Source organism: Haliotis rubra, unplaced genomic scaffold (assembly GCF_003918875.1).
Source record: "Haliotis rubra isolate DU_JTF1 unplaced genomic scaffold, ASM391887v1 Scf12, whole genome shotgun sequence".
Classification (NCBI taxonomy): Eukaryota; Metazoa; Mollusca; class Gastropoda; order Lepetellida; family Haliotidae; genus Haliotis; species Haliotis rubra.
This window is the reverse complement of record NW_025765114.1, coordinates 2,102,819-2,124,488: the sequence shown is the minus strand read 5'-3', so window position 1 is coordinate 2,124,488 and position 21,670 is coordinate 2,102,819. Positions and strand designations below refer to the sequence as shown.

Sequence of the window (21,670 nt, the reverse complement as noted above, 5' to 3'; positions counted from 1 at the left end):
CTCATCAACCACATCTTACATTCAGACCAGCCATACTCATCAACCACATCTTACATTCAGACCAGCCATACTCATCAATCACATCTTACATTCAGACCAGCCATACTCATCAACCACATCTTACATTCAGACCAGCCATACTCATCAATCACATCTTACATTCAGACCAGCCATACTCATCAACCACATCTTACATTCAGACCAGCCATACTCATCAATCACATCTTACATTCAGACCAGCCATACTCATCAAGTCTCATCTTACATTCAGACCAGCCATACTCATCAATCACATCTTACATTCAGACCAGCCATACTCATCAATCACATCTTACATTCAGACCAGCCATACTCATCAACCACATCTTACATTCAGACCAGCCATACTCATCAATCACATCTTACATTCAGACCAGCCATACTCATCAATCAATCTCATCTTACATTCAGACCAGCCATACTCATCAATCACATCTTACATTCAGACCAGCCATACTCATCAATCATCATCTTACATTCAGACCATTTCAGACCATACTCATCAACCACATCTTACATTCAGACCAGCCATACTCATCAATCACATCTTACATTCAGACCAGCCATACTCATCAATCACATCTTACATTCAGACCAGCCATACTCATCAATCTCATCTTACATTCAGACCAGCCATACTCATCAATCACATCTTACATTCAGACCAGCCATACTCATCAATCACATCTTACATTCAGACCAGCCATTCTCATACTCATCAATCATCATCATCTTACATTCAGACCAGCCATACTCATCAATCACATCTTACATTCAGACCAGCCATACTCATCAATCACATCTTACATTCAGACCAGCCATACTCATCAACCACATCTTACATTCAAACCAGCCATACTCATCAATCACATCTTACATTCAGACCATTCATAGACATCAGTGGCACCTTACATACTCACCAATTACACCTTGCATTCACACCGGCTGTAGTCTGGTGTCAGATCTCACATTGAGGTCAGCTACAGTCAACAGACAGACAGGTAAATGTAAATCTTACATGTCAACTAATTAATATTGTAATCGTGCACTGACTTATCAGTAGTGAACATTGAAATAACCGCCCACCTTCGTGAAGCAGATCAATGATCCTGAAACGTTTGAGTGCCTTGCTTGTGGGCAACATCTGGTGGCCGGGCTACAATAGGGCTTTAGTAACGGCAGCGTATGTGCCACATGATCATGGGGATTAACATAGCTTGGTCTCGTGTAAGGAAAATCTTTACATCAAACAGACAACATTTGTTAAACAGAAGGTATTTTTAACCTCCCTGGTGAAGGACTAGAAAGAGGTATCCAATATATTTATGTTACAGAATTAACATTTTATGTATGATTTTCTTGTGGGAGATTCTTGTTATGTTTTGCATGATAATGTGTGAGTTTAGGATTACCAGTGGATGTTATGTAGCATGAGACTGTAATTGACATGGTGTTGACATGCTGTTGACATGTCAGCATATCTTCCCTGCATGCCAGTGAATCAATTCACTATCTGCAAGACCAGACCAGCCATGGAGAGTTTCTGATCAATAGCCTGTGTCGAATGGTGCTTCTCCCTTATAATGACAAGCATTGTGGTGAACAACCCAGCTGGAAACTGGCTGCAACTTTACATCTTGTGGCCTATTTTGTCACTTGTTCTGAAAAGGCTTGTGAAATACAAGTAACAAGATACTAGTATTAAGATAGTCTGTTGATGTGTGTCATTGTACATCTAACAGGTAGTATGCTTTGAAATATGATATTTCTTTTCACTGACATAAAACTAAAAATGTGCCACCATTTGGAACTGAAATATAATACCATTTTGAAATCAAAAGATGCTATAATGGAATAACTTTCAAATACAGACAAAGTTTATTCAAGTTTAATTTGAAGTATTAAACTTTGGTATTGTCGATGTTTGAGGAGACGTTGTTCCACCATTAGTTCTTCAACATAGAAGAATTCGCCACTGTTTTCTGAGTAAGCGAGTGAGTTTCACGTTACGCTGGTTTCAGCAATATTCCAGCAATATCATGCCGGGGAAACCAGAAATGGGCTTCACACATTGTACCCATGTGGGGAATTGTACCCGGGTCTTTGGTGTGACAAGTGAACACTTTAATCACTAGGCTACGCCACCGCCCTTTCTGATCAACGACTACTGTGTTGTACTTTTCATCCTATGCAGCAACACATTCAACTGGTCACCAAACTGAACATGGTACCAAATAGTCATCTAGTACACTGCGACTTCTTCAAACCTGGAATCACCACAAGGAAAGCTTATTACAAACTAGGGCTGAAACGGTATACTGCAGTATTAGTAGAACCACTGTATTTTGCCTTCGGTTCGGTAAACCGTAATGCAATCCCAAAATTTCGATATTTTCGGTTATCATAACGTTACTTCTGTCTAGGGGGCGGTGGGATAACCTAGTGGTCTCTCCACATGGGTACAATGTGTGAAGCCCATTTCTGGTGTCCCCGCCTTGATATTGCTGTAATATTGCTAAAAGCGGCGTAAACCAAACTCACTCACTCCTGTCAAGTCATAAAATGGAAGTTTTGTTCATTCAAAATAACAAAGATGTTATTATTGCTACTATTATGCTATTATTTTTCCCATGTTGTTAAACATTGTCAGGTTTGGCTCTTGTCAATTTTCTACATTGTGATCATATCTAATATACCGAACCGTGGTAAAAGCTTATCGTTTCACCCTTATTACAAACTGAGCACTGATAAACACCATGCCTTGTAAATGGTCAGGTTTATAATGGTGATGGAGCATCAGGCAGCAGGATGGCAGACATGCAGGTGTACACAAGACATGGATGGAACTCATCCAGATTTACTCAGAGTGGATCGTCATGCACTGCATGCATTATTCCACTATACATATTACTAACATAGAGTCAGTTTCATGCATATTGAATAGGGATGTTTTGTGTTATTGACTAATGTATTTATCAAGGGGACATTAGTATTTTAGCTTTGTGTTGAAGTGTTAACATCTGTCACTTGTCTGATACAGTCACTCCTACAATTATGGTGATGTGTAGTATCTTCACATCAGGTTCACACATCACAGGCTTTCATCATTTGTGTTGATTGATACAGAGCATTTCTTTGATGTAATCATATATATACATGGTACGAGGTGTATGTAAGTTATACATTAGACCTGATATACCATAAGTCTGTATACTGGGTTTATATCTGTTTTATGTACCATTTCTGGTATATGTGGTACAAGGACTATATTTGCTTTATGTACCACTCCAAGTACATGTGATACAAGGACTATACTAGTTTTGTGTAATTTTTCTGGTATTAGTTTTATGTACTACTTCTGATATATGCAATACAGTGACTATACTAGTGTTATGTATCACTCCTGATATATGTAATAAAAGTACTATATAAGTTTATGTACAACTCCTGGTATATGTGATACAAGGTCCATATAGGTTTATGTACCACTCCTGGTATATGTGATACAAGAACTATATAAGTTTATGTACCACTCCTGGTATATGTGATACAAGGTCTATATAAGTTTATGTACCACTCCTGGTATATGTGATACAAGGTCTATAATAGGTTTATGTACCACTCCTGGTATATGTGATACAAGGTCTATATATGTTTATGTACCACTCCTGGTATATGTGATACAAGGTCTATATAAGTTTATGTACCACTCCTGGTATATGTGATACAAGGTCTATATAGTGATATATGTAATACCACTCCTGGTATATATGTGATACAAGGTCTATATATATGTTTATGTACCACTCTGGTATATGTGATGCAAGGTCTATATAGGTTTATGTACCACTCCTGGTATATGTGATACAAGGTCTATATATATGTTTATGTACCACTCTTGGTATATGTGATACAAGGTTTATGTACCACTCCTGGTATATGTGATACAAGGTCTGATATAGGTTTATGTACCACTCCTGGTATATGTGATACAAGGTCTATATAGGTTTATGTACCACTCCTGGTATAAGTGATGCAAGATCTATATATGTTTATGTACCACTCTCCTGGTATATGTGATGCAAGGTCTATATAGGTTTATGTACCACTCCTGGTATATGTGATACAAGGTCTATATATGTTTATGTACCACTCCTGGTATATGTGATACAAGGTCTATATATATTTATGTACCACTCCTGGTATATGTGATACAAGGTCTATATAGGTTTATGTACCACTCCTGGTATATGTGATACAAGGTCTATATAAGTTTATGTACAAGGTCTATATGGGTTTATGTCCTGGTATATCTGATACAAGGTCTATATTAGGTTTATGTACCACTCCTGGTATATGTGATACAAGGTCTATATTAGGTTTATGTACCACTCCTGGTATATGTGATACAAGGTCTATATAGGTTTATGTACCACTCCTGGTATATGTGATACAAGGTCTATATATGTTTATGTACCACTCCTGGTATATGTGATACAAGGATCTATATAGGTTTATGTACCACTCCTGGTATATGTGATACAAGGTCTATATAGGTTTATGTACCACTCCTGGTATATGTGATACAAGGTCTATATATAGGTTTATGTACCGCTCCTGGTATATGTGATACAAGGTCTATATAGGTTTATGTACCACTCCTGGTATATGTGATACAAGGTCTATATAGGTTTATGTACCACTCTTGGTATATGTAATACAAGGTCTATATAGGTTTATGGACCACTCCTGGTATATGTGATACAAGGTCTATATTAGGTTTATGTACCACTCCTGGTATATGTAATACAAGGTCTATATAGGTTTATGTACCACTCCTGGTATATGTGATACAAGGTCTATATTAGGTTTAGGTATCTAAGGTATCATCTGCTGTGTCTCCAATATTTAGCTAAAAATTTGTACTCAGTTTTAAGTATGGGACAAAGGTTTCTTTCTGTTGTGGAAAAAATGTTCCCACCAAGAAGGGCCAGCTGCCTTCCTGAATGTATGTACAGAATGATATTACAACCTAATACATGGTAATGATATGGTGAATTCCTGCAGGCAATGTATGGCAGACCACTCAGAGGGAAGACTGGTAAACTCATGGTTTATGTAGTCAACTATTAACAATATTGTTTTACGTTACAGATTTTCCTCCTCTGATGAAGATGATTGTATGGATGACATCCCTCTGATGGCTGGAAGTGGAAATATACAAGACTTCCACATTGACGAGAATGACTCGTTGATGAAGGAAAGAAAATACCGCAGTTATCGCACACGCTCATTGAGCTATTTCCTGTCTGAAGGCTGGATAAATATGTGTGCAAGGTAAGAAAAAATTAAATTGTTCTGATGAGACACACCAGAGGTGATCGCTATGTAGAGTGAGTTACAAATTCCTGCTGTATGTCTGAAGATGTAGCACAGGTTAGATCCCCTTAGAAACCACTACTTGGATTACCAACTGTCCTTATTGGACTAAGAAGAAACAGCTATTGCTCGATAACTCACCACACCTTGTACCCATTAGGTCACAAGAAACATGACTATTTATCCACATGACTGTCACCAAGGTAATGCAAAGGTTACAAGAGACATGACTATAAGTGCCTTCACCATGTGACATAGAGCAGGGTCCTGTTAGGTTTGTATGGTGTTGTGATGGTGTTATATAGTGTTTTAATGGTGTTATATGGTGTAGTGTTGATGTAGTGTTGGTGTTGTGATGGTGTAGTGTTGGTGTAGTGTTGGTGTTGTAATGGTGTTATATAGTGTTTTAATGGTGTTATATGGTGTAGTGTTGATGTAGTGTTGGTGTTGTATGGTGTTGTGATGGTGTAGTGTTGGTGTTGTAATGGTGTTATATAGTGTTTTAATGGTGTTATATGGTGTAGTGTTGATGTAGTGTTGGTGTTGTATGGTGTTGTGATGGTGTAGTGTTGGTGTTGTAATGGTGTTATATAGTGTTTAAATGGTGTTATATGGTGTAGTGTTGTTGTAGTGTTGGTGTTGTATGGTGTTGTGATGGAGTAGTGTTGGTGTTGTAATGGTGTTATATAGTGTTTTAATGGCGTCATATGGTGTAGTGTTGATGTAGTGTTGGTGTTGTATGGTGTTGTGATGGTGTAGTGTTGGTGTAGTGTTGGTGTTGTGATGGTGTAGTGTTGGTGTTGTGATGGTGTAGTGTTGGTGTTGTGATGGTGTAGTGTTGGTGTTGATGTGTAGTGATGGTGTAGTGTTGGTGTTGTGATAATGTAGTGATGGTGTAGTGTTGGTGTTGTGATGATGTAGTGTTGGTGTTGTGATGGTGTTGTGTTGGTGTAGTGTTGGTGTAATGTTGGTGTTGTGATGGTGTAGTGTTGGTGTTGTGATGGTGTTGTGTTGGTGTTGTGATGGTGTTGTGTTGGTGTAATGTTGGTGTTGTGATGGTGTAGTGTTGGTGTTGTGATGGTGTTGTGTTGGTGTAGTGTTGGTGTTGTGATGCTGTTGTGTTGGTGTTGTGCTGGTGTTGTGTTGGTGTTGTGATGGTGTTGTGATGGAGTAGTGTTGGTGTTGTAATGGTGTAGTGTTGGTGTTGTGATGGTGTAGTGTTGGTGTTGTGATGGTGTAGTGTTGGTGTTGTGATGGTGTAGTGTTGGTGTTGTATGGTGTTGAGATGATGTAGTGATGGTGTTGTGTTGTGATGGTGTAGTGTTGGTGTTGTGTTGGTGTACTGTTGGTGTTGTGATGGTGTAGTGTTGGTGTTGTATGGTGTAGTGTTGGTGTTGTATGGTGTAGTGTTGGTGTTGTGATGGTGTAGTGTTGGTGTAGTGTTGGTGTTGTATGGGTGTTGTATGGTGTAGTGATGGTGTTGTATGGTGTAGTGTTGGTGTTGTGATGGTGTTGTATGTCGTAGTGATGGTGTTGATGGTGTTGTGATGGTGTTGCAATGGTGTTGTGATGGTGTTGTGATGGTGTTTGTCTTCATTGTCTGCAGTATCTCATGACTGATTCCCTTTTGCAGCTGCTGGAGCAGAATATTCAGTAGATGTCGACGACGAAAGGAATACAAGCCACGGACGGTCTACATTGGTCTTGCCACAGGACCACAGGAAAAATACCCCAGAAATGTTGTCAAAAATCAAAAATACAGCATCATCACTTTTATACCAAAGGTATGCTTCTTTATTTTCCATGAAACAACTTTTACGCAAGACATCACAAAAATTTTGAAGGGCATTTAGAGGTGATACACATAAAGACAAGAGTTTTATGGATCATCATCATCATCATCAACTAGGAACTTATATAGCGCAAGAATCCAGTCAGTATAACTGCTCAAACGCGCTTTGAGAGAATGCATGTCACATGTATCAGCAAAGTCCACTCGGTCTAGGCGTATGTCTTTGAGAATAAGTGAGTCTTGAGATTGGTTTTAAAAGTGGCCAAGTTATTTATAAGTCTCAGTTCTAGTGGCAGATCATTCCAGATTCGTGGAGCTGCTCTGGCAAAAGATCGATCTCCATAGGTGGTGGTCCTTGCATGTGGAACACACAGCATGCTTTGTCCAATGGATCTAAGAGACCTGGCTGGCTTGTATTCCTGGAGGAGTTCCTGGAGATACACAGGGGCTAGGCCTGTCCTTGCTTTGAAGGTTAACAGGAGCACTTTATAAGTGATTCTGTCTGCCACCTTCAACCAATGAAGTTTCTTTAGCACTGGAGAAATGTGGCTGTCTTTCTTTGTCTTTGTTACAAGTCTAGCTGCACAATTCTGAACGCGTTGCAGCTTTGCAATCAATTTCTTTGGTAGTCCAATTAGAAGAGCATTGCAGTAATCTAAATGGGACACAACACAGCACTGAACAAGAGATGTCACGGTCTTTGGATGACAACTTCTTTATTGTGAAGGATCATGACGTTTCTAGAAATGTTCTTACTCCTTCATCAGGTGGAGGAGTAAGAACATACTTTGAAGCGTCGTGACTCTTCACAATAAAGAAGTTGGCATCCTTAAAACTCTTGTCTTTATCATAAAATTTGTGTATTTTTAAACTTATTCTATCTCACGTCTTGTACTCTCTCTCTCTCTAATGATCGACAGTTGAGTGGAAACGAACTGTAAACAAAAGTTTAGGCCTTTCTTGAACCCTTCACTCGAACACACCCCTACTGCTCCCGTTCCTGGACAGCCCGGTAGCCTCTGAGAAGCATGCAGCCTGTGCTCTGATAGGTCATGTGACACCTTTATGTAGTCATTCTTGTCTTGGAGCAGTAATCGTAAGCTGTCCAGCAGGGTCGGTCGGGCGGGAATCCATTGTATGAGATAGGATAAAGATCATGAATTTACAATTTATAGTTAAAACTTTCAAATTTTTATGCCCCCGCCATATATTGCTGGGGGCATATAGGATTACCCTCCGTGTCCGTCCGTACGAAACAGGAAATGTACTCTATCCACTTCTCCACAAAAAACGCTCTGTGGAATTCAATGAACGTATACATGGGCTTTCTTGGGACTCTAATGGTGTGCATCTCATATTTTGTTTTTGTATTTTATTGGGGTTTAGAGACATTTGAACTTAGGTACATTTTGCTGAATTTCTCTATGATGATAGTGTAATAGGGGATGAAGTCTATCCACTTCTCCACAAAAACTGCTCAACAGAATTGAATGAACTTCTACATGTCTTTCATAGGGACTCTAAAGGTGTGTATTTCATAATTTGTTATGCAATTTCTTAATTTTGTCACTTTTAGAGATGTTTGAACTTAGTTGAATTTTGTTCTATTCAGCCTGTTCGTTCCATCCAACAGGGGTGTGTACGTTATCCACTTCTCCTCAAAAACTACTTTATGGAATTCATTTAGATTACACATGTGCTTTATAGGGACTCTAAAGGCGTGCATCTTATTTATTTTTCCAATGTTAATGCCGTTTGAACTTACATAAATTTTGTTGAATTTCTCTCTGAATATAGTGTTATAGGGGATGAAGTCTATCCACTTCTCCACAAAAGCTGCTCTACAGAATTGATTGAGCTTCTATGTGTGTTTCATTGGGACTCTAAAGGTGTGCATCTCATACCTTGTTCATCCAGTTTCTTAATTTTGTCACTTCTACAGATGTTTGAACTTAGTTGAATTTGGTTCTATTCATCCTGTTCGTCCCGTCCGACAGGGGGTGTACTTTATCCACTTCTCCTCAAAAACCACTGCACAAAACTCATTTAGCTTACATATGTCTTTTATAGAGACTCTAAAGGTGTGCATCTGGTATTTTGTTTTTGTATTTTATAGTTTTTTGTATGTTTAGAGACATTTGAACTTAGATAAATTTTGTTGAATTTCTCTCTGATGATAGTGAAATAGGGGATTAGGTCTATCCACTTCTCCACAAAAACTGCTCAACAGAATTGATTAAGCTTATACATGTGTTTCATTGGAACTCGAAAGGTGTGCATCTCATAGTAGCATAGATGTTTATTGAACTTGTTCGTGAATTTTGTTCAATTATTGATCTTTATATGTCTTATGAATGTCAGCGGGGCAATCCATGTCCCTGGACACAATTTTTTCTTGTTAAACTTCATTTCATTTTCATTTCACAAGCCAGCGTGCATCTGTAATAGAAGTGCTCCAAAATAACTTGTGTGTTCGTACAAAGGTTTGGTTATGATTGATGACTTGGTTGATTGTGTGTCCATGTCTCCCCAAAACAAAGGACATTCCTCATAAAATCAACTTGGGCACCGAGTATTGTGATACACAACATCTGTAATACTGATGATCTGGAACAAAGTTGGTATTTACTTTGCTAAAACCAGGCGGTCAGTTATGATCTCTTTCCCGTCATGGGCTTGTTCATCATATGTCAACACAGATCTAGACTAGCCAACAAGTTTGTAAACTAGAAAGGGAGAGAACTGGAGAGGTTCTTGATGACACATGACAGTGAATAAACATGTTCTGTATTGGGATTTTAACAAATAGAATTCTTATCATGAAACATGTGACAAATCAGCTTCTCAGAACGACATCAGTGATGTGATGCTGTATTTGCCATGACAAGCTTCTACTTCACACTGATGAATAGTGATGGTTGCAGTTGATATGATGAGTCAAACACCCATGGTCTGAATGGCTGCAGGATATAACCACAGTCCAACACGAACCTTACACTAAGTTACAGTCTCCATTAACAATATTACTTGATAACTTGCTACAGTCTCAGGTAGCAATGTTACATGATTATTATGCATTAACCTGGTACTTCCTCAGGTCACAGTATTGCACAATAACTTGCTATGCACTTCACATAACAATATTACTCGATAACCTGCTACAGTCTTCAGGTAACAGTATTACACTATAACCTGCTACAGTCTTCAGGTAACAGTATTACACTATAACCTGCTACAGCCTTCGGGTAACAGTATTACACGATAACCTGCTACAGTCTTCAGGTAACAGTATTACACGGTAACCTGCTACAGTCTTCAGGTAACAGTATTACACTATTACCTGCTACAGTCTTCAGGTAACAGTATTACACGATAACCTGCTACAGCCTTCGGGTAACAGTATTACACGATAACCTGCTACAGTCTTCAGGTAACAGTGTGACACGATAACCTGCTACAGTCTTCAGATAACAGTATTACACTATTACCTGCTACAGTCTTCAGGTAACAGTATTACACGATAACCTGCTACAGCCTTCGGGTAACAGTATTACACGATAACCTGCTACAGTCTTCAGGTAACAGTTTTACACGATAACCTGCTACAGTCTTCAGGTAACAGCATTACACGATATTCTGCTACAGTCTTCACATAACAATATTACACGATAACCTGCTACAGTCTTCAGGTAACGGTATTACACGATAACCTGCTACAGCCTTCAGGTAACAGTATTACATGATAACCTGCTACAGTCTTCAGGTAACAGTATTACACAATAACCTGCTACAGCCTTCGGGTAACAGTATTACACGATATTCTGCTACAGTCTTCACATAACAATATTACACGATAACTTGCTACAGGCTTCAGGTAACAATATTACACAATAACTTGCTACAGCCTTCACATAACAATATTACATGATAACTTGCTACAGGCTTCACATAACAATATTACATGATAACTTGCTACAGGCTTCACATAACAATATTACACAATAACCTGCTACAGTCTTCACATAACAATATTACACGATAACTTGCTACAGGCTTCAGGTAACAATATTACACAATAACTTGCTACAGTCTTCACATAACAATATTACACGATAACCTGCTACAGTCTTCAGGTAACAGTATTACACGATAAACTGCTACAGCCTTCAGGTAACAGTATTACACGATAACCTGCTACAGTCTTCAGGTAACAGTATTACACAATAACCTGCTACAGCCTTTAGGTAACAGTATTACACGATATTCTGCTACAGTCTTCACATAACAATATTACATGATAACTTGCTACAGGCTTCCCGTAACAATATTAAACAATAACTTGCTACAGGCTTCACATAACAATATTACATGATAACTTGCTACTTGCTTCACATAACAATATTACACAATATCTTGCTACAGTCTTCAGGTAACAATATTACAAGATAACTTGCTACGTGCTTCACATAACAATATTACAAGATAACTTGCTACAGGCTTCAGGTAACAATATTACATGTTAACTTGCTACGTGCTTCACATAACAATATTACACAATAACTTGCTACAGGCTTCAGGTAACAGTGTGACATGATAACTTACTACAGTCTTCAGGTAACAGTATAACACGTTAACTTGCTACGTGCTTCACATAACAATATTACACAATAACTTGCTACAGTCTTCAGGTAACAGTGTGACATGATAACTTGCTACAGTCTTCAGGTAACAGTATTACACAATAACTTACTACATGCTTCACATAACAATATTACATGATAACTTGCTACAGGCTTCAGGTAACAATATTACACGTTAACTTGCTACAGTCTTCAGGTAACAATATTACATGTTAACTTGCTACGTGCTTCACATAACAATATTACAAGATAACTTGCTACAGGCTTCAGGTAACAATATTCCACGTTAACTTGCTACAGGCTTCAGGTAACAATATTACATGTTAACTTGCTATGTGCTTCACATAACAATATTACACAATAACTTGCTACAGGCTTCAGGTAACAATATTACAAGATAACTTGCTTTGTGCTTCACATAACAATATTACACGATAACTTGCTACAGGCTTCAGGTAACAGTGTGACATGATAACTTACTACAGTCTTCAGGTAACAGTATAACACGTTAACTTGCTTTGTGCTTCACATAACAATATTACACGATAACTTGCTACAGTCTTCAGGTAACAGTATTACACAATAACTTGCTACGTGCTTCACATAACAATATTACACGATAACTTGCTACAGTCTTCAGGTAACAATATTACACAATAACCTGCTACAGTCTTCAGATAACAGTGTGACATGATAACCTGCTACAGTCTTCAGGTAACAGTGTGACATGATAACCTGCTGTGATAGACTACTATGTAGCTATGTTCCAAAGAATAAACTCAGTTTCCTTCTATTTCAGGTTTTGTTTGAGCAGTTCAAGTTTTTCCTCAACCTGTACTTTTTGATAATGGCATGTGCACAGTTCATCCCAGCCATTAGAATCGGCTACCTCTACACATACTGGGGCCCACTGGTGAGAGGCCATTGCTACTCTCATTGCATGGATAGTCTTTACTTCAAATATATAAGGATGAAATTAAATGAACAATCGGTTTGACAGACCTTTTCCATCACTAACATTGAGTTGACTGTAATGTTTGAAGTTTTGAGTAACGGGCTGTCATGGTACCCCTGTTGCTTGTAGTTCATGCTGTCATCCACTGCTTTGCCTGTGTCTGTGATATAACTGTAATGTTGTTGATCATGATGGTTGTGCTGCTTTTCCGTGACTCGTGTACTATGACATGTTAGGTACCTACATACATTTGAAATTGTTTTTCTAACTTTTCCAGGGTTTTGTAATATTTGTAACAATGTGTCGTGAAGCTCTGGATGATTGGCGCCGCGTTATCGACGAGATAAGGAGGCCAACTCCCAGATTTACAAGAAGCTGTGTCGAGATGGCATTGTCCGCATACCCAGCTCTGACATCCGTGTCGGGGATCTCATTATCGTTGAAAAGGTAACCATACGTGGACGAAGTTGGTGGGATGCTTCTCTCTCAAAGTAGACTTCCAGTCCAAATATACATCTGTTTAATGACTGCCAGTATATTTAGACGATCAGGATGCTTTTCTCTCAAAGTAGAGGCTGCTTCCAGTCTACATATACATCTGTTTAATGGCTGCCAGTATATTTAGACAATCAGGATGGACCATTGTCATATAGATGTGAAGTAAATGCAAATATCAGTTTTAGATTCTTAAAAGCTAACCTTTTTCTTGGGAGAAGAAATTTGTGGTTGTTTTCTCCTGGAATTACAAGTTGTTGAGTGAGGACAGTGCACATATCTGGAAAGAAAAGATTTATGGATGATAACTTCTTTATTGTGAATAACACGACGTTTCGGAGTGCATGTTTTCTCCTTCATCAGGTGAATGGTAGGGAGTATGAGGGGGATATATATACATATGAGGCACTAAAAAGAAAACATGTTTAACAATGTTGAGGAATGAATATGTAATACAAACATGAGGACTTAGGGGATACTGCCATACAGACGTCCATGTGCTCACAAGAGAATCTGTCCTAGAAGGATATATTCACTTCAGAAGGGTGGCGATTGGAAAGTCTTGCAAAGGGAGGAAACTCCTGTTGACAATTCTGTATTAGAAAGTGCCCTGATGTTGTGATAGATGAGCAGTAACAAACAACAGTCACTTGTAAACAATAGTAATCATGGAACAAAATGTGTCCTGTATAGGCATTTAGTTTTTCCATATGCCTGAGATTCATTGTTGATAAATTCATCTTAATATTATACCAGATTTCAATATAATCTGCTGCACATCTGTCCTGTTATCCGTGGTGTTATGGCCAGACCACTCTACACTTGCTATACATTTGTGAACAGGACCAGCGGGTGCCAGCAGACTTGGTGTTTCTGAGGACCACAGAGAAAGATGGAGCATGCTTCACCAGGACAGACCAGCTAGATGGGGAGACTGACTGGAAGTTGCGGCTTGCTGTACAGACCACACAGAGGTTGCCATCAAATGTGGTAGGTCTCGAGGTTGCCATCAGGTGTGATAGGTAGAAATGTTGCCATCAGATGTGATAACTAGAGAGGTTGCCATCAGATGCAATAGGTAGAAATGTTGCCATCAGATGTGATAATAAGAGAGGTTGCCTTCAGATGTGGTAGGTCTCGAGGTTGCCATCAGGTGTGATAGGTAGAAATGTTGCCTTCAGATGTGATAATTAGAGAGGTTGCCATCAGATGCAATAGGTAGAAATGTTGCCATCAGATGTGATAATTAGAGAGGTTGCCTTCAGATATGGTAGGTCTCGAGGTTGCCATCAGGTGTGATAGGTAGAAATGTTGCCATCAGATGTGATAATTAGAGAGGTTGCCATCAGATGCAATAGGTAGAAATGTTGCCATCAGATGTGATAATTAGAGAGGTTGCCTTCAGATGTGGTAGGTCTCGAGGTTGCCATCAGGTGTGATAGGTAGAAATGTTGCCATCAGATGTGATAATTAGAGAGGTTGCCTTCAGATATGGTAGGTCTCGAGGTTGCCATCAGATGTGATAGGTAGAAATGTTGCCATCAGATGTGATAATTAGAGAGGTTGCCATCAGATGTAATAGGTCTCGAGGTTGCCATCAGGTGTGATAGGTAGAAATGTTGCCATCAGATGGAATAATTAGAGAGGTTGCCATCAGATGTGGTAGGTCTCGAGGTTGCCATCAGATGTGATAATTAGAGAGGTTGTCTTCAGATGTGATAGGTAGAAATGTTGCCATCAGATGTGATAATTAGAGAGGTTGCCATCAGATGCAATAGGTAGAAATGTTGCCATCAGATGTGATAATTAGAGGTTGCCTTCAGATGTGGTATGTCTCGAGGTTGCCATCAGGTGTGATAGGTAGAAATGTTGCCATCAGATGTGATAATTAGAGAGGTTGCCTTCAGATGTGGTATGTCTCGAGGTTGCCATCAGGTGTGATAGGTAGAAATGTTGCCATCAGATGTGATAATTAGAGAGGTTGCCATCAGATGTAATAGGTAAAAATGTTGCCATCAGTTGTGATAATTAGAGAGGTTGCCTTCAGATGTGGTATGTCTCGAGGTTGCCATCAGGTGTGATAGGTAGAAATGTTGCCATCAGATGTGATGATTAGAGAGGTTGCCATCAGATATGGTAGTTTGAGAGATATCCGTCAAAGAGAGAATGCCCTTCAAACATGATAGGTACTAACATTGCCTTCATACATATTTACTGAAGCTGACATGAAACACGGTAGGTACAGATGCTCCTGTTTAACGTATTTACTGAGGTGCCTTACCCAGTCAGATTTAGCCTGGACTTCCCCTCAACACTCAGTGAGGACAGACAATGGTTTCCTGTTGCAGGACATACTTGACATCTGTGCCCAGGTCCATGCAGAGAAGCCACAGAAACAGATTCACAATTTTGTGGGGACATTTACAAGAGTGAGTCAGTTTCCAATGGTGTGATTTCTTCCATAGAAAGTAGTAGGAATAATGTGTTGATGACTGATGACAAGGTATCAACAGATTGGTGAAAACCCTAAACTGAGAATGTGATTGTAATTGATGTAATCATTGTCTTCTGTCTCTCAACCAAAGCAAGGCCATTACTTTAATACCAGTCAATGATAAAGAGATGATATATCAAAATATGTCCTTATTTTGTCCTGTTGCTGAAACTGCTGAATATGAGCTGTGCACTTATCTCCCCAGACTGACGGCACAGCTTGTGAGGACCCGCTTGGCCTTGAGAACACATTGTGGGCTGACACAGTGGTGGCCTCAGGAACAGCACTCGGAGTGGTGATATACACTGGGGCAGAAACCAGGAGCGTCATGAACACCTCACAACCCAGCAGCAAGGTCAGACATACGATGTAATAACCTTCATCTAAATCTGTTTACATGAGGATGGTATTCATTGCGGTAATGTGATTGGCTGCCTTAGGTCACATGCTTGAATTTGACGTATCTGTAGCAGATTACAGCAAAAATAGGTGTCACTAGAAACAACTTTTTTGATAACTTCTTGTTTATTGCTTTGTAAGAAACACTCCACTGAAACATCTTCAATGCAATAAACAAGAAGTGGCAAGCCTGTCTATACCTTGTCTGTAACTTCTTTGTAACCCTAAACCCCCTTTGTACCCCATTTGTACCACACCTGTACCCTGTGTGCCACCAGGTGGGGCTACTGGACCTGGAGATCAACACGCTGACCAAGTTGCTGTTCTTTGCTGTCATCGTCCTGTCTGTGGTCATGATGATACTGAAGGTAATGTTCACTGATGGATGTTGGATCACAGCACAAACATTTGAGAGTTGGGCTAAATATATTTCTTTCATTTTTTATAATATGGCAATATATTTAACAAGAGCATATATGACTGTGTGTAAGATCTCATATGTCAGAATGTCAGCATCAGTTTGATGTTGGGGTAATTGATAATGGGCATCACTGTCAAGTTGTGATGATGTATGTTACCTGCCTGTTACAGGGATTTGGAGGTCCTTGGTACCGCTACCTGTTTCGGTTTATCTGCCTGTTTTCCTACATCATCCCAATCAGGTAAAGATATCCATATGTCCATGAAATACAGTCACAATCAGGTAAATACATCTGATAATACAGAAACAATCAGGTAAATACAGAAACAATCAGGTAAATACATCAGTTAAATACAGAAACAATCAGGTAAATACATCAGTTAAATACATACACAGTCAGGTAAATACAGAAACAATCAGGTAAATACAGAAACAATCAGGTAAATACATCAGTTAAATACATACACAGTCAGGTAAATACAGAAACAATCAGGTAAATACATCTACAGAAACAATCAGGTAAATACAGAAACAATCAGGTAAATACACAGAAACAATCAGGTAAATACACAATCAGGTAAATACAGAAACAATCAGGTAAATACATCAGTTAAATACACATAGTCAGGTAAATACAGAAACAATCAGGGTAAATACATCTGATGATACAGAAACAATCAGGTAAATACAGTTAAATACATACACAGTCAGGTAAATACACAAACAATCAGGTTAATAAATCTGATAATACATACACAGTCAGGTAAATACATAAACAATCAGGTAAATACATCAGTTAAATACATGCACGGTCAGGTAAATACATAAACAATCAGGTAAATATATCAGTGAAATACATGCACCGTCAGGTAAATACAGAAACAATCAGGTAAAGGTAAACAGAAACAATCAGGTAAATACAGAAACAATCAGGTAAATACATCTGATGATACAGAAACAATCAGGTAAATACAGAAACAATCAGGTAAATATATCAGTGAAATGCATGCACCGTCAGGTAAATACAGAAACAATCAGGTAAATACAGAAACAATCGGGTAAATACATCAGTTAAATACATACACAGTCAGGTAAATATAGAAACAATCAGGTAAATACATCAGTTAAATACATACACAGTCAGGTAAATACAGAAACAATCAGGTAAATACATCAGTTAAATACATACACAGTCAGGTAAATACAGAAACAATCATCAGTTAAATACATACACAGTCAGGTAAATACAGAAACAATCAGGTAAATCCATCAGTTAAATACATACACAGTCAGGTAAATACAGAAACAATCAGGTAAATACATCAGTTAAATACATACACAGTCAGGTAAACAGAAACATAGAAACAATCAGGTAAATACATCTGTTAAATACCGACATTATCAGGTAAATCTATATGTGAAACACATGCAAAACTCAAGTAAATATGTCAGTTAGATACAGACTTGGTCAGGTAAATACAAATGAAATCACGTAAATACATCCATTAGAAACAGGTAATACTTTGTTTAGATACAGTCAACTCAGTTAATGTGTCAGTTAAATACCAACACAGATCAGGTAAAAGCATCAGTTCAATGCAAACACAAGTTAGAGTAATATTCCAGGTAAATAAAGACACAACTTACGGTAATGCATCAGCTAACCAGACACAACTCAGGTAAATATGTTGGTTATGTACAGGCACATGGTAAATACATCAGTGAGATTCTGCCACAAGTTGCTATGGCTGTTATGTGCAATGTAGAAGGTAATGGCTGATCTTTGTCTCCCCTAGTCTGAGAGTGAACCTGGACATGGGTAAGGCAGTGTACTCCTGGATGATCCAGAGAGACAAAGCCATCCCCGGCACTGTGGTGCGCAGCTCAACCATCCCTGAGGAGATGGGCAGAATCACTTACCTGTTGTCGGACAAGACTGGAACACTCACACAGAATGAAATGGTAGGACCATACTCTATAGTGTACTGTCTCCATATCATCAAATGTAATGATGTTAGTGTGAGGTGTCAGTAATGGGGAGGACATCAGGAGCGTCAATAGATGGGTAGGGCTGGGGTGTAGATGGTGGGATAGGGGATGGGTGTAGATGGTAGGATGGGGTGTAGATTGTGGGGTAGGGGTGATGTGTAGATGGTGGGATGGGGTGTAGATGATGGGATGGGGTGTAGATTGTGGGGTAGGGGATGATGTGTAGATGGTGGGGATGGTGGGGAGGAATTGGGGTGTAGATGGTGGGATGGGGGGTGTAGATGGTAGGACCATACAGCTACAGTGTACTGTCTCCATATCATCAAATGTAATCATGTTAGTGTGAGGTGTCAGTAATGGGATGGGGTGTAGGGGCGATGTGTCAGGGCGTCGATAGATGGGTAATGGCTGGGGTGTAGATAGTAGGGTAGGGGTGATGTGTAGATGGTAGGATGGGGTGTAGATGGGGTGTGGGGTAGATGTTAGGGTGATGTGTAGATGGTGGGATGGGGTGTAGATGGTAGGACCATACACTACAGTGTACTGTCTCCATATCATCAAATGTAATCATGTTAGTGTGAGGTGTCAGTAATGGGGAGGACGTCAGGAGCGTCGATAGATGGGTAGGGCTGGGGTGTAGATGGTGGGATAGGGGATGGGTGTAGATGGTTGGATAGGGGATGGGTGTAGATGTGGGGTGTAGATGGTTAGGTAGGGATGGGATGTATATGTGGGGTAGGGGTGTGGTGTGGATGGATGAATGGATATGGAGAGGTTGGGGTGTAGATTGAAGGGACAGAGCAATGTGTTAATGCAAGGATGGGGTGAAGGTGTAGATGGCGAACATTTTGGGTCAAAGCAGATGGTTTGGTGTCAGGAACACTATGGTTTTGATGCGGCTGCATCTCCATGCTGATGTCACCTCAACTGTCATTGCTTTCAGGTGTTCAAGAGGCTGCACCTGGGCACTGTGTCATTCAATGCTGAGACCATGGATGAGGTGAGACAGCACAGTATATATATGCACAAGTTTTTCACTTTGGAAACTAATCATGTTTTTATGCAGTGAAATCTCATTAGCATGTATCCGTTTAGCCCAAGGTCATTAGAGGTCATAGTATGATATATTCAAATTTCATAATGGGCATAGTACTGCTCCAGCATCTGTATGGTTAAGGGAGGATGACTTCATACATGTGATTTGGCTGGGAACCTAGAGACTTCAGAATAGATCATGTCATGTTGGGAGTTTTCTCCACTTGCAGGTAATGGCTCATTTGAGGACAGCCTTTTCTCAGCCCCCATCTGGTCAGCTTATCCAGGCAACACCCACTCGTACATCAGGCCCAGTTCGAAGGACAGTGGTCACTCGGGTGTTTGAGGCTGTGAAAGCGGTGGCACTCTGTCACAATGTGACTCCAGTGTATGAGGAGAACGGTGACGAGCCAGTGATACCGAGGCCGACCAGCAGATCCGCCAGACTGTCACATACCAAGCCTCCAGCCCTGATGAGGTGAGGCCGCCATAGGGATGCTGGGATATTCAGGCATATATCGGGGAGGTGAACTCATGACAGACTCAGCAGTTCACTGGTGGGAGTAGGGTTGAAACAGTTACTGCGTACGAGAAACGAGTTCGAGGCATGTAGGAGCATTACTCGAGTAGTAAAATACTACTTGAGCACTCGTCCAAGAAGAATTTTCTCCCCTCTCACTCCACGTGTAGTCGTGTCGCCCCCGACATTGCAGAGCAATCACGCTCCAAAGTTTGCAGTTGTATTTAACTTGTGTCATTTATTCATACCAGTAGATCATGCAAATACTGATCAGAACACAGTACATGGTGTTGATTACGTAAGCGCAGGTCCATTGTTTATTTCTTATTTAATGGGCTTCAAATATAACATAGATGTTTCAGAACTTCTAATTTTCTAAAATTTCTGCGCTAACCCCCATAGCGAACTCTGCTCACCTGCTTCAGTCTTGAGGAGGAGTACTCAAGTACTCGCAAGTAGGTGAAGGCATGTCTTCCAGTAGTTTCAATTACTAGCTGTTTCAACCCTAGGTGGGAGTTTCGCTCGTCATGCCGAAGGCCCGGGTTTGATTCCCCACATGGCTACAATGCGTGAAGCCCATTTCTGGTGTTCCCCCGCCATGATATTGCAGGAATATTGCTAAAAGCTGCGTTAAACCCAACTCACTTGTTCACTAGGTGGGAGTTGTGTACCTTAGTTGTGATAGGATGCTACTGACTGGGGGCTGAGTTTTAAGATTGTATTGATTATGCTACTTGGTTTGACAGTACCATTTACATTTATTGTGGGTTTCACTAAATTACTAGCGTGTTCGCTTGTCATGTCAAAGACCCAGGTTCAATTCCCCACATGGGTACAATGTGTGAAGCCCATTTCTGGTGTCCCCTGACGATATTGCTGGAATATTGCTAAAAGTGGCATAAAACTAAACTCACTCAGGCACTCACTAAAGTGATAACTGACTACTTCTTGCTTCATGGTGGGCTTGCATAATCGCTTGTAGTTTCAGATTTCTGAATCGAAACTGTAACTGTCAGTAAACATATGTGAGATTTAGATTTCCAAGTATCCATTAAATGTTTTGGTGTTGGATCTGACCATGTATAAACTGAAAACATTCACAACTGGAATTCCATGTATACAGTGTATTTGACGTTTGCAGGTAGCACTGGTGTCGTGGACGGAGAGTGTTAAACTTACGCTGGTAAAGCGTGACCTGAGTTCACTGCAGCTTCGCACACCCCAGGATGCCATAGTCACATACTCCATCCTACAGATCTTCCCCTTCACCTCCGAGACCAAGAGGATGGGCATCATTGTCAGGGTGGGCGCATCGCATACTTCTAATTATGTATGTAAAGTAGAAACCATACTAATTACAGGAAACTGATCCTCAGATGTTTGATACTGGTGATTCTGAATGGCCTGGTGGCATTCTTTGTGAAGAAGTTTTGTGGTCATCCCATTGATGTTTTATCAAATATGGATCTGGAGCAGTGGGGTAACCTAGTGGTTAAAGTGTTCGCTTGTCAC

General features: G+C 39.8%; 1 protein-coding gene across 1 annotated transcript in view; it reads left to right on the top strand.

Moving 5' to 3' along the window:
• Positions 1–21,670, top strand: part of LOC124262359 (probable phospholipid-transporting ATPase IIB) — a 77,728-nt gene that overhangs the window by 25,514 nt on the left and 30,544 nt on the right. The window contains 15 exon segments of the mRNA XM_046696849.1: positions 5,194–5,376; positions 7,052–7,202; positions 12,650–12,763; positions 13,083–13,133; positions 13,136–13,252; positions 14,144–14,290; positions 15,649–15,729; positions 16,000–16,149; positions 16,472–16,561; positions 16,785–16,855; positions 18,411–18,576; positions 19,547–19,603; positions 19,869–20,043; positions 20,046–20,116; positions 21,300–21,461. Of these exon segments, the coding sequence (XP_046552805.1) occupies positions 5,194–5,376; positions 7,052–7,202; positions 12,650–12,763; positions 13,083–13,133; positions 13,136–13,252; positions 14,144–14,290; positions 15,649–15,729; positions 16,000–16,149; positions 16,472–16,561; positions 16,785–16,855; positions 18,411–18,576; positions 19,547–19,603; positions 19,869–20,043; positions 20,046–20,116; positions 21,300–21,461 (1,786 nt within the window).